At 28.5% G+C, this 15,813-nt stretch overlaps 1 protein-coding gene across 1 annotated transcript; it reads left to right on the top strand.

Moving 5' to 3' along the window:
* Positions 1-11,056: 11,056 nt before the first annotated feature.
* On the top strand, positions 11,057-14,646 carry LOC148195568 (patatin-like protein 3). Its single transcript, XM_088093974.1, has 7 exons — positions 11,057-11,275; positions 11,711-11,892; positions 12,047-12,212; positions 12,306-12,452; positions 13,604-13,852; positions 13,969-14,138; positions 14,316-14,646. The coding sequence occupies exons 1-7, from the start codon at positions 11,087-11,089 to the stop codon at positions 14,434-14,436; spliced, it is 1,224 nt and encodes a 407-aa protein (XP_087950100.1). The 5' UTR covers positions 11,057-11,086; the 3' UTR covers positions 14,437-14,646.
* Positions 14,647-15,813: the final 1,167 nt, after the last annotated feature.

Genomic DNA, 15,813 nt, shown 5'->3' with positions numbered 1-15,813 from the left:
ACCTGTAGTGCTTGATCGTCGGGTTCCTTCTTTTTCTTTTTCTTCCTCAATTCGTGGGCTTTTAATGACCTAGCTAACTCCTCCACAGTTTGAGTTGACAAATCCTTTGTCTCTTCAATAGTGATCACGATACTTTCAAAATCATCTGTTAGATTTCTCAAGATTTTTTCTGCAACCCGATTAGGAGGAACCTCTTCTCCATTCATTACGAGTTGGTTGGCCATCTTCTGCACTCGAGTTATAAACTCGACAAGTCCCTCATTTTCATCCATCTCCATATGTCAAACTCTCTTCTAAGAGCTTGTACTCCGACCTGCATCACGCGAGTATCTCCTTTGTATGCCAACTTGAGAATTTCAAAAAGTGCAAAGTCGGGATCCAAGAAGAACCTTTATCTGCAAAAACCAATTGTCGTAATTGGTATTTTCCGACAATTGTGGCACACTCATCCCATTGACTACCTTTGATACCACTGTTGAGAAAATCAAGGAGGAGGTTACCCTGTGGGTTACACAAACACCAATAACATCGGAGCCAACTATATAAGGGATCGACACCACTCTTTACCCAAAACCTTAAGGCAATGGGTTAATGAGTCTTTCACCTTTATATACAGCTCTACTTTCTCATTTCTATCCAATGTGAGACTTGGACTCACACTTGATTCCCATCAATCTCTCCCCCTCAAGGGTGAGTCCCTTCCATATATGTACATTGGCCCTCCAGCGGAAGCATTCCCAACCAACGACAACCACGAGTAGCCATTTCCAACCGCAATTCATCAACGGAACTCGTTTACCTGAATACCCTTTGTTATGAAGACTTTCGGTATAGGGTTCATTATACTCGTCTGAGCACTCACCAAGAAAAACCTGGCTCTGATACCACTGTTGAGAAAAACGTGACCCACACAAATAATAATACTCTTCAATTCATTGGGGTTACTTTTCATTGAACCTTTGGCAACCTTTAAATAGGTGCAAATATGGTCTTTGGCCAAGTACAAATAATAAAAATCGACAATAGAATATAAACAACTTAAAATAAAATCTACTTAATCTATCTCTATCTTATATCAATAAAATAAAATAATACTCTCCTAAAAAAGGAAAAATCAAAAACTACCTATATCTATTTCATCTCTGTCAAAATCAAACTAAATATTACTAGACCCAAAAACTAATAAAATAAAATTTAAACAAAATTATTAATAAAACCTTAAAATATAAGTTTATCCCAACACCAAGACTTCGAGAAGGTTCACTTCATTTCCATTTCCATCTCACATTACACGCACTGTTTCATTTTTCGAAATTTATGTTTATTCGCTTCATAATCGCTTGATCTGGGTTTGAATCTGAGATCTGAGATGAATATGCCCCATGCTATATAATTCGTTTTTACATTGTTTCTTATTTTTCTTTTTATTTAGGCTGTGATTTTCGTTTTTGTCTGCATTTTCTAAGTGATAGTTTGGCGACATTGAGGTGTTAGTGCATCAAGGCCTTTTGTATGGAAGTGTTGTTGGTCATATTGTGTGGTATTAATTTAACTTCGATCTGGTGTCGGTGAAAAGGTTTAGTTGCTTCGGTGCATAATCCATAGAGTTCATATTTTCTTTGATTTGTCTTAATAATTCCTTTTTGGTTATGTTGAAAATGATGTTTGACTAGCCAAGTATCAGAATATGAATTTATTTTGTCTCTCCTAACGTTAAAATGAAGGTAACTGCTGAAAATTCTGGTTATGCCATGCCAAGTACACGACACAAGTAGTTCTAAAATGTTTTAAATTGAGTTTCTTCCATTCAATTTCTTTTGTTATGGAGGATGTGATTCTTATATTTCTAATATGAAATTGACAGGATCCGTATACGAGACTTCTATTCATGTTTGGTATCCGATTAAGTTATACGTCTTCCATCATTACATCAAATATTTTTTTTTTAATTTAATAGATAAAACATATTCTAATTCACAATCAATTTTAATTTTATATTTATAATAAAAATTATTTCAGATATTAATAAATTTAATTCATAAATTAATAAACAGTTTTCATTATAGTGGTGAAAGTTGCATGGTTTAAGTATCAGAAAAAACAATAAGGTTAGCCAATAGAATTATGAAGACAATATAAACCAATCCAATGACACTCACGAATTGGATAATGCAAGAGAAGCCCAGACAAAAACAGAAACATATATTAAGAAAAACAATTTTGATTTTCCATGTCCAAGTTCTCTTTCTTCATGTTTCCATGTGTAGACAGTGATTTGGAATCATATTCTTATAAACATATTCTTATAAACAGTAATACCTGTGTGTGTATATATATATATATATATATATATATATATAATATATATAAATATATATAGATAATATATATATATATATATATATATTTTTTTTTTTTGAAAGTTTTACATACGAATTTTTTCTGTATGTAATCCGTAAGTAATACTACATTACATACATATTTTTGATCTTAATACGGGTTTTGGTCGTAGATAACAACAATTTTTCTTGTAGATTCAAAAACTTTTAATTATTAATTTCAAGATTCAAGATTGTTCAAAAATTTAAAAAGCTTTTAAAATCCAAATCACCCTTCCTCTTTGCTTGAGATATAAGGGTTACTTTTCTAACAAATATAAAGTATTAAAATGATATAACTAGCCTTATATCTCTTGAAGAAATAACAATAATAAACATTACACTTTTGGAAACCTTCCTTGTGCATGATGTTTTCAAACTTCTTGTACCACTATCTTGGAGGTTAACCATACAAGTTTTTCTTTAATCTGGACACCATGTTCTTTTTTTCTTTCTTCTAAGAAGCCTTCAGGTTATGCATGTAAATCTCCTCATCTAAGTCTCTATGAAGAAATGTAGTCTTCACATCTAGTTGTTCAAGGTACAATCTTTCACTAACAACAATACTTAAATAGATCTAATAGTATTAAGCTTCATTGGAGCAAAGATTTCAGTGTTGTCAATTCCTTCTTTTTGTTGAAATCCTTTGACAACTAGTCGGACTTTGTATCTCTTGGACCCATCATGATCCTCCTTCACCCGATACATCCATTTATTGTGAAGTGCCCTTTTCCTAGTAGGTAACTCTACTAGTTTCCATGTCAGATTGGACATTAAAGAGTTTATCTCATCTTTCATGGCAAGCTCTAACTAGCATCTGTCATTTGACATGCTTCCTCAATTTTCAGGCTCCCCTCCATCAGTTAATAATATATAATTAAGATGTTGCTATTAGGTACATGAGGTCAAGAAGGCCTTCCTAAAACATGAGCTAGAATAGAAAGTTGGGTGTATCAAGTTCTTCATCATCATTATTTTCAGTTGATTCCTCTGACTGAGGAGTATCAATTACAAGAATTTTTGGGACATAATCCACTTCCACATACATTGCCCTACTTTAATATGAATTGTTATTGCATGTGTTGTCCTTATCCTTATACATCAATTTTTCTTAAATATAACATCCTTACTACGAATCATCTTTTGATTTTCATTATCTCATAACTTGTAGCCAAACTCATATACACCATAACCGATGAAAGTTCACTTCTTTGATTTAGGATCAAGCTTATTTCTACCTTGATCACTAATGTGCACATATGCTACAAAACTGACAACTCTAAGATGTGAAAGTTTTATATTTTTACCACTCCATACCTCTTATGATATTTTGTGCTCCAATGGAACTAATGGACCTCAGTTGATGAACTAAGTTGTTGTGTTGACTGCTTCTTCCCAGAACTACTTTGGTAAGCATTGATTGTAAATGCAAGCTTCTGGCTCTTTTTATCAATGTTTGATTCAAAGCTCTATACCACACCATTGTGTTGAGGCGCAATTGGCACGATCCTTTTCATTCTGATTTTGTGCTCATAGCAAAACTTCTTAAATCTAGTGTCTTCATATTCACCACCATTATCTGATCAAAGTTTTTTTTATCTTCAATCTTGTCTGATTTTCTATCTTGGCTCTCCAATTGAAAGCCTCAAATACTTAATACTTATTTTAAAGAAAGTATGTCCATACCTTCCTAAAGTGGTCGTCAATAAAAGTCACAAAGTATGTTCCACCTTTGCACAATTCCAACACTCAACTGTCTTTGAGTTTTGGAAACTACGATGATTCTTAGATTTGGACCTCCTCTCATTGGATTTTCCACGTCCATATCCTCTAATCAAATTTCTTCCTATTGACTCTATATGTAAAGCTTAAGAGGTTGAAAATTGTTCTGTCTCTTTCTATTGAATCTCTTCATTGAGAATCAGATCACGAACATCCATCAAACATTAATTTATTACTACCTAATGAGCTACTCACAATCTTGACTATAACATTCCAACTTTTCGATATAAAGAGACAAAAGTATCAAGGTTCATACTTCGTCATCAAATTCGATTACAATGAACTCAATTGGAAATATGTTTGTTTTGGTGTGTTTATAAGCCTTACATAGGATTACAGAGGATAAAAACATTATTGGAAAAAAATCTCCACTAAATAATAGTTTTTTTAGTGTATAATAAGAAATATGTTTATTTTGGTGTTTGTAAGCCTTACATAAAATTCCTTATATAGTAAAATGAAGAGCACTGTAACATCCCAAATTCTCACACTTGATAATTCATAATTTATGTATTGTAGCATTACATTTAAGGTAACATCTCATAATATCTCACTTGATAATTCATAGTTGATATATATCTATATGTTTTAAACTCAGATTTCAACTACAAATTCATAAACATAACTCGAATTATTCTATTTTATTCTTCTATCTCTTCCTTCATTGGCACTGAATCAGACGACATTCCTTCATCTGCTCCCGTATAATGAATTATACGATCATCGCACATACCCAAACACAAACAAGTAGGGTGAGCTAACATGCAACCAATAATTTATAAAACATGCATGATTACTTTGATGCACTCAACAAACCTCATATAATAATTATGTCAGACACCCTCATACCATCATACAACAATCGCATCATAGATACTCATCCATTACTTTGATACACTCAACAAACCTCATATAATAATTATGTCAGACACCCTCATACCATCATATAAAAATCGCATCATAGATACTCATCCATTACTTTGATACACTCAACAAATCTTATATAATAATTATGTCAGACACCCTCATACCATCATACAACAATCACATCATAGATACTCATACCATCATACAACAATCGCATCATAGATACTTATACCATCATACAACAATCACATCATAGATACTAATCCCACAATACCACAATTTCTAATAGACACTCATCCCACAATACTTAATAGACACTCGTTCCACAATACTCAATAGACACTCATTCCACAATACCCAATAGACACTTATTCCACAATACCCAATAGACACTTATTATGATGATATGTTGATGAGTGGTCACGGGAGGTTATGCACTTGTGATGACTTATACTTCTTCTTACAAATACACTTCCAAAATACTACATACCATCCACAAGGTTAATCCTCAACACTATGTCCAAAATCGGCACATTGACCAGGACATCCTGCTCCTCTCACCACATAATTCATCCTTCTCTACTTGAGACTGGATGATTATTAGAGTATCAGGATAACCTTCAACTACAGGACCCTCAACATCAACAACATATACACAAAACCATATCATTACTGCATCTCTCCACGAGACTCATACCATGCTCATATTCCTCAACTCACATTATACCATTACAAAATCTCCCCATAATACTCATATCATGTTCGGATGCATAAATTCAAATCCAATACAATAAAATACAATCATCACAAAAATCATACAAAATGAAATATAAATAAATTAACAATACTAAAATATCACTATAAATGGTCACCGGAGAAGAATCAAATGTTTGACGAATCAAACTCACCATAAACGCCAGTACATATGACTAGTCACAACTTACTGGATTTGACCAGGACTGCTCTATGATCAGGGATGTACCAACTCCGGTTTTTAAGATTCCTCTATCCTACCATCACAATTATAATTCATAATTCTATATCTACCACAATAACATGAATTCATCAGACATTTTCATTCCAACGAGATATATTGCACAATAGTTTAACAGTACATAATCTGTTCAACAAGATTTAAGTTAAAAACTTGTCGAGTAGACTTCCAGGAAAGAGAGGCGCGTCACAATGGACAACTTAAGTACCAAGTCTTTCCTTAGCCAAAGTGTTCCTCAACTAGTTTTAACAAATTTCTTATTTATAGATTCAAAACAACAGCATATAATATTAACACAGAAATTCAATATAGATAGATATACAGTAAGTATTAACAGTACTCACACAGAATTTCAAGACATGAATAGTAATAAAACAATACTAAATCATAATATAAAAGCTTAGAAAGGTTAGCTCCCCTACCTCTATTCCAGACTTAATCTCTTGCTCCAAATTTGTTTCCCCGAAAACCCTCCAGAACCTCTACTCTTCTTGTAACTAAAAATTTCTTCCTAACTCTTTCTTCTGTATTTCTCAAGCTCTCACTTGATTCTTTCTCTCTTTGTGTAGAATATCCTCCCCTCTCATGACTATTTATAGTCCAAAAATTTTAATATTTAACAATTTTTTAATATTATTTATTATTTTAATATTATCTTATTATATTAATATTTAATCACCATTTGGCCTATTTGATCTCTCAATAATGCCTTCAAATCTGAATGCTTTATCCATTATCAATATTTTAAATTTTATTTTATTTTAATTTTATTTTATTTTTTTTTAAAAAAAGGTAGAAAAAAGCTTGAACCCATGTTCTTGAAATCACCACAATTTTCTACCATTTAAGCTACCAAAATTTCTATAATTTAATTATTATTATATTTTCCTTTTACAAAGAAATCTACTAATAATAAATTGTTACATTAAGATAAATATTTTTCAGGGTCTTAGAGCCCCATCTCATCATCTAAGCCACATGAGACTAAATCAAACAAAAAATTTAAAATAATTGAACAAGATTATTTATAAACCTTGTTGATAACAAGATTATTTATATTAAATGCTTTCAATATTAAAATAATGAGTGTCATATTTTTATATATTATTCTCACTTTTAAAATATTATTTTATATATCTTTACCAGAAATGGATGTTTATAAATTTTGTTGTTGATTATTTTCCCTGTATGTAACGGCAAGGATGAGCTATATGTTGAGTCGTTATTAATGTGCGTTATTGTGTTTTTGTGAAAAGAGTGATTGTGAAAGTGCGTAGAGGGTTCTTGTGCCTAAGTGAATGGTTTTATCTGGAGAAAGAGACAACATTAGAATCGTAAATGTACAGCCAAAGTTACGAAGGCAATTTACTATTTTTTTATTAGGGATGAATAGGTTCATCCGACATGCACGAAAACCTAAACTTCTATTTTTTTTCATAAAATAAAGGAACACGACAATGCCCTCGATCTATGCATGGCAAAAGAACATTGGACCACAAATTGATTACTCAAAATACCATTCCAAATACACCAGAGGACCAGTTTCAAAAAATTAAATTTAACTTATTGTATAGAGTTTTGTGTGGAAAAGGCAACACGTTTTTTAAATTTTACTTATTATTATTTTAAGCAAATTACAAATTAATATATTATAATTTAAATGATAATATAAATATATATATATATATATAAAAAAATAATTAGTTAATTATTACAATAATTAGTTATACTTACAATATTATAAAAATATGATAAAAATCCTAATTCGTAATATTACATGCATACAAACAAACAAATATATATTATATATATATATATATATATATATATATATATATATATATATATATATATATATTCTTACTATAAATGGAATTCTAGTCAATTTAACCTTGATTTTAAAATTAAAATAATCATCTTACCCATTTTATATCATTTTTATGATTTTATTTAATTTAATTATTATTTTTATTTTAATCCCCTTTTTTAAAATTTAACCCTTTTATAAAGTAAAATAATTAAAAATTACCTACAATATAATTATAAAAAATATTCATATTATGTTTATAAATAATTTTTGTTAAATTTCCTTTTTTGAGTATTTAATTCAAACTTTTATTAATATACAAATAATAATTTTATTATTTTATAACAAATACATATATTTTTACCAGTGTATATATATATATATATATAGTGGAGTTTAATAGGGTTTGGATTCGTATGCTTTAAAGCTACAAAAAAAGATGTATATGAAGACATGACCAAAAGAAATAGATGTACAACAGTGGAAATGCTTTCTTTATGTCGGAAATTCAACTTTGGATCCTTGTTTATTGTTCATAACTCACTAATAACAGAAAACCACCTTTTAATTATCATACTAATATAAGAAAAAAATTAATAAAGTTCTTTTTATTGCAAAATAAAAGAAAAAAAAGCATGTATAAAAGTAAGTTAAAAATGATACTTTCAAAGAGGTTTGTAAAAATGATTCTCTCTCTCTCTCTCTCTCTCTCTCTCTCTCTATATATATATATATATATATATATATATATTATATATATATATATATATATATGTATGTATGTATTATTATAAAAGTTGAAAATTTATATTTTTTATTCTTTTTGCCGTTAAAGCATAGCTAAATACCTTATGATGTAAATGTGGAAAATAGAAGAAAAACGAGTGTGTGAATGATAGAGTTAAAAAATACGTTTGAATGAATATATAGTAAGGATTTGAATAAGTTGAATAAAATGTTATATGTAGTAATTATTTTTTACAGCAATAATTTGTAACTTTTTATCTCTTTGTATATGTAATAGTAAAGATTGCGTACAAAATTTATCGTTCATTTGGATAAACTGTCTTCTGACTTTATGCTATGTTGATTGTTGATTTTAAGAAATAAGGATAGTGATGAGTTGGTTTATTTTAACTCGGAATCATGAAAACAAAAACGATTGATAAAAAAAATATTCATTTTGACTTATTTTAATCGAAATTCTAAAACTAAATTATAATTTTGAAATAAAAAAAATATAAGTTTTTTTTTTACTATTGGGTCAACATAATAAACTTAAATAAATGAGTTCCATTTTGATTATAGTAAAACAAATAATATTTCTCCCATTAAAATATAAATTTACTACTTAATTTCATAATGTCTATAACACATTATTTAATGTAAGATTCATTAATAACACTGTTGTTTTCACTACTCTACTAAGTTATGTATTTTTTTTTCAACGATAAGAATAATATTAATCGTAGAAAAAGAAAAAAATACAAGAAAAATTATATCTAGATTCTAAAATAAAAATGATTTACCTTTATTAATTTTATCACATTATATATATGTGTGTGTGTCTAAAAACAGATATTTTAGAAAAATAAAAAATGAAAGAAAATTCATTTAAAGAAGTCAATAAAAAATCACTTTTTTATTTGGACAAAAAATAATTTTAAAATTTATAAAATGAAAAATTTATTCTTTTACAAAATTTAACACAGAAACTCGCTCTTTTAAAAAATATATATATTTATATCAAAATAATAATTATAATTACGGACTTTTTACTGGTTTGATTTATTATTGTTTTTGTTTTTATTTTATTTTTTAAGAAATAATTTTTCGTTTCTCTTACTTGTCTTGTCGACAGAAAATTATGTGTTCACACACAATATTTATATATTAATATATTATTGCAATGTATAATTCTTATTTCACGTAAAAATAGAAAGTCTAACTTAATAAATCACCAATAAGTAGTTTGCATTATAAGAGAGAGCTTTTGGTTCATAAGAAACAAATATCAATAAATATGTACTATCAGTTTATATTCAAACTTTTGACAAAGAAGATAAATATACATTAGTTGATCATTTTTTTTAGTTATGTGATCCTTGAATTGTATAATATTTTGAAGGGTTTTCTTTATAAGAATTGAGACATTTTTAGTGTCTTTATATATATATATATATATATATATATATATATATATATATATATATATATATATATATATATAAATCTTTGCTGATAAAAAAAATTCTATGATGATATGATAATGATTTGGAATTTCAATTTTTCACAATAATATAGAAGATTTTTTATACTTGATACAACTTTCTTTTCATATGGTGTGCGAAATCTATCAACTTTAGAAATTGAGTACAATAAATATATCTCTTTAATAACTTTTAAATGGTCAATATTAGAATATAAACTAAATATAAAATTTTTAAAGTGGTTAGTGAAATAATATTTAGTCTTGATGATCCATTAAAAGAAATCATTTTCCAAAACAACCAAGTGTTCTCTCTTTATACACATCCCACTAATTTATTATAAAAATAAGAACACTAAATATACAAGATTAAAGTAAATTTTTTTATTTAAGATTACACGTTATGTGGATTGAATTTAGTCGAAGGTCACGAAAAATATAGTGAAATAGCATTCAAAATCTCATCGGAAGAACTCCGTGTACTATTGTTCGATCAAATCTCAATCATATCTAAAAAGATGATGACCTATGGGAAACAAAAACAAAAATTAATCACGTAATAATTAAATAACTTTTAGTTTTGACACTTGATGTAGGATCCAAATCGATTCTTATCTTTCATAAAAACTAAGATTTATGATCAATATTGATAGCTGTTGTAATAATTGATGGTATAAAAATCTCTATATAATATATGAACTCTTAAGTTATATACATATGAACATTGTTTTCTAAAATGGTCTTAATTTACCGATCAATTTGATTTTGTCGATAATTTTACGAATTTTTGTCGATTAGGAATTTTTTGTACTATTTTTAATCTGTTCATGACATAAAAATTTCTATATATTATATTAACTGTTAAGTTATATACCTATAAACATTATTTGCGAGAGTGGTCCTAATTCTACTTCACATTGTTAATAAAAAATTGTGACTACTTTCTAATCTTTTTTACTTGCATTGTGAAAAAAAAAAATCTATAAATACCCTCTACATTTGTGAAGAATCCTCAAGCTGCTCATTCTCTCTTCAACTATTCTCTTATCATGAGACACACTATGTCTCCATTTCTCTTGTTCTGTTTGGTGTTTGTTAGCCAATTGATGGCTGGTTTCAGTTCATCAACACCACCTCCATCCTATGGAGATCATGTATCAATTCTCAGCATAGATGGTGGTGGCATCAGAGGAATTATTCCAGCCACTGTTCTTACTTACTTGGACAAGGCTCTTAAGGTTCTAGATCTATTTCTTTGTGTTTGTTACTGTTGCAAAAACTTTTATTATACCTTAAATTATATATATATACTTTGAACTTATATTTTTACATTTATAAACAGTTCATTCCAAATTCAACTGTACAAAGTACTGGATAACATCAATATGTTGTGTTATGTATATTTTTTGCGTTCATGGATTTTTCCCAGCAGGATAAAAACATTTTTATATAATTTCTCGGAGATGAAAGAAAAGTGAGAAAATTGATATGACGGAGAAATCTAAGAAAGTTAAAAGAAAAAATATTAAATAAGTTGTTATATAATGTTATTGTATGAATTTGAATGTTTCCGACAGTGATTTCTTTTGTATGAACAATATGTTGATAGATTTAGTGAAAAACCTCAGCCGAAACTATACTGTAACATTTGAGTTTTGTGTTTTTTGTTGCAGGCAAAGGATCCGACAACATCATTGGCACATTACTTTGATGTGATATCAGGAACAAGCACTGGTGGACTCATGACTGCAATGTTAGCAGCACCAAATTCATCTAATTCCAATCATCCTCTCTTCACTCCATCAGAAGTAGTGCAGTTCTACAAGAAATATGGCCCTGATATATTTAGAGCTAGGTATGAGCATGAAACTCATAAAAACTATTCCAAACATGTTATAACATCATAGTTAAATCCTAAACTATGTAGTTGAGTAAAGTTTAATAAAATTGGTTTAGGTATTAGGTTTGCCTTAATTAGTTTGCTGTTCTTGTGATGCAAAACCATGCAGAGATTGGTGGGATCTTGAAAAATGTCCCAAGTACGATGGAGAGTTCTTACGGGACATAACACGTAAGATTTTGAAAGATACACGACTGAATCAAACGTTGACGAACGTGGTAATACCATCTTTCGATGAGAGGAAAATCTACCCAGTTATATTCTCAAACTTCAAGGTTAGAATGCTAGAAATTGTGTATATTATGTATTGTGATATGAATAACCCTTTTCTTATGGCTAAGTGCTGAATATTGTTTTTGATGATGCAGCTGAAGACAGAAACTTACTTGAATGCGAAACTCTCAGATATATGCCTATCCACTTCAGCTGCACCTACTTATCTGCCACCCCACCAATTTGAGAATGCTGGTGTTCAATTTGATATGGTTGATGGAGCTATGGCTGCTAATAATCCAGTAATTAATTTTTACTGACTTAAACTTACTGAAATAGTTTTTTTTTTTTGTTATCAGCAATAACTAATATATAAATACAACAATGAAACATTAGAAATGGCTCACCTATTTATAACATCAATAAAAACAATGGAGATAAAAAATTAAAACCTATGAATATTATATTTCCTTTTCAATATACAAAACTCAAACAATATTCAAACCACTCAAGATACAAAACACTAATGAAAATATCTTATGATCTCTACAAACTCAAAATATTACAAAAGAAATATATTTATATAATTGTATTGTTGGATCATTTTCCACTAAAATAGATCTAACATTCTGTATCTAATTAATATACAATATATTTACAAACAAATGAGATCCAATAAACTTTCATAAATTATCTTTTCTATTAGAGTTAACAAGTTAACAAGAGATAATTTCTTTTTCAGAATATCTTGTTTATGATAATTCTAAGTTACTCCTTTACAATAATTATCTTTTAAATCGTTCTCTAAACAAAACCATGATTTTACTACAGTATATAAGCTGAACCAAAGCATTAATTTTGAGGACTAAAAACATGTTTATTGAAGTTCATTCAAAAGTATTCATTTATAATCCTGCCTTTATCTTTGTTTAGTGTATAATGTCAACTGATTCACACTCTTCAAAATATTAATTCTAATAATTTTTTTCAGTTAATTTCTTCTCACCTATTTAGCAAATGTTTAAAGAGGATATTGATTATGTAGTTTATGATTATCCCTGTTTTCTCTACCATAATAAGAAAGAGACATTTTTAAGTAAAAAAAATTAATTAATTAAAAGTATTTAGAAATCAATATTAATAGTATATATATACATATATGTGTGTGTTTATAAATCTTAGTTTTTTTTTATCAGCAATAAAAAAAACATAAATTAAAGGGGTATTTGAGTGCTCTAGCCTTTTACATACCTAAAAGCAAAGGTTAAAAACCATAGATATAAACTAAAATGTGAATGTAACACCCACAACCTGTTATAGTATGCTAACAGGTTTCTTTTACATAATAAAAGTAACTCTTAACTGAAAGGTTGCATTCAGAATTAATTGGCATGCATATGAACATATATGATCAATGAGAAGTTTGGGAAGATGAAATGAAATCTGATAACAGGCTTTGGTGGCTGTGAGTGAAGTGATACAACACACTGGGAACAAAGAAATCATGTTGCTGTCATTAGGAACTGGAATAACAGCAAATAACAAGTTAGGTGGCATTTTTGATGGCGTGTGTCAACTTGGATGGCTAATGAACAGCTTTGATGTTTTTAGTGAGGCTTTGTATAGTACAGACATGACCCATTACTACCTTGCCACAGTGTTCTCTGGCCTCGTACCTCAGGATAACTACCTTCGAATTGAGGTAAATATCAGTTACAAAAACTGATTTTAAACTACACAATATAAATACTTTTTTGTAGTGAGAGTTTTCTTAGAACGAGTAGAGATTGAATCTACATGATGACGATGTAATTACAGGAGTATAACCTTGATCCATCTATGGAAGAAATGGACGATGCTTCACCCAAAAACATGGATAAGCTTGAAAAGGTTGGAAAGAACCTGTTGTCCCAGAGTGTTCGCAGGATGAATATTAATACTTTTGTACCAGTTCCACTGGACCAAACAAATGCTCAAGCTCTTGACAGGTTCGTACACAGTGTGTTGTGCAAAAGTTTAAGTCTTTTCTCTTGCCATAGCTAGAAAGAAGTAGAAATTCTATGTTTGTAAGGTTGTGGGTGTTACAAAATGACCCAATTGATTACCCATCATTGAATGCTGACTGTGAGAGACAATTTCTGTTTTTGTTTTTCAATTTGACGAAGGTTGGCTGATAAACTGTATGCTGAGAGGCTGTTGCGTCTGAAAAGGAAATCTATGGAAAAGGGAAGAAGACCATTTATTGGAACTGTTGAAGCAAATTCCAATCGAATCTCAGCAGCTTAAGCTCTGTTAATTAGTGACTTGTATGAATAAATGTCACTGTGATGACCTTCTATTATGCTGTGTGTTACTGTCATGTTTGCTGTAATAATTTTCAATGCTTTTAGGGTTCTAAGCAACTCCTGATTGCATGGACAATGGATAAAAGAATATGGATGTTTTGGAGTTCTTTGTAACTCCTATCAATCAATGATATTTCATAGTTGATTATTATTGCTTTTCTTGAGATTGAGATTATTTATTTAGGGCAACATAGGCAGTCTGCATATGTCACTACACAATTTTTGCAGTAATATTAAAAGTAATTACTACAATTTGAACACAGTTATGGATTACTACAAATATTGATAGAGTTTTAAGAAAATTGTGTATAAAAAATTGTCTTTATATATTATATAAAACAATGATTACATTAAGAAAACTAGGTTTATGGAAAAGTAATTACAAAAAATATCCTTAAAAAAATACAGTTTATATTAATAAAATGAAAGTAAAAAAAAAAATTAATGATGGCGAAAATAAGTAGTGGATAATTCGTTACATCTTATTAAATGTGATTTAGAAATTATAAATAAGACTTTGAGAAAAAAATAAATTATATTATTAATTAGAAAGGTAAGATAGAATATATATATATATATATATATATATATATATATATTATTTTTCCTTTGTTTATAAATAAGAAAAACAGTTATCATAGAATAAAATAAACAGATTTCAAAACCTTGACAAGAGTCTTTTTTATCAGTAAAAATTAATCTAATTGAATGAAATAATTTGGTTATCCCAATCTATATAAAAAAATTGTGAAAAACAAAATAAAAACTCTATCAATACAGAATATGTGAAATCAAGCAATACAGAAAATTTAGAATTGGTCAAAACCACATTTTCCAGAAAAAAAATTAATATAGTACATCAAAAGATATTAAAATTGATGTGTCTTTATATATATATATATATATATATATATATATATATATATATATATATATTATATATAATATATATATATATATATATATAGGGTCACGAGTTGCCAAACATAAAATTATTTGTACTATGGATATTCCTCAATGCAACTATTCATAGAACGTGAAGTATATAAAGGACTAAGCATCTACTTCTGGAAAAACATTGAAGACTTTCCTGAAAATTATCCACCAGTCACTTATTGTTTCTCTTTTCTAATAAGTGATCCAAATTTCACCTAGATTTATATATCCGCTACTTAAAATTCAGATCGAAAAACAAAAAAGAAAAAAAAATATTTCTAAATAAAATCTTTTTAGTTCGGAAGTAAACATTCTATTTAATAATATATAATTATTAAAAATGACATCATATATAAACGATTGAAAAAAATAGATAACTATT

The sequence above is a fragment of the Vigna umbellata genome, chromosome 7, assembly GCF_029865625.1.
Source record: "Vigna umbellata cultivar VRB3 chromosome 7, Vumbellata_1.0, whole genome shotgun sequence".
Lineage (NCBI taxonomy): Eukaryota > Viridiplantae > Streptophyta > Magnoliopsida > Fabales > Fabaceae > Vigna > Vigna umbellata.
This window is presented reverse-complemented; position numbering and strand designations above follow the sequence as displayed.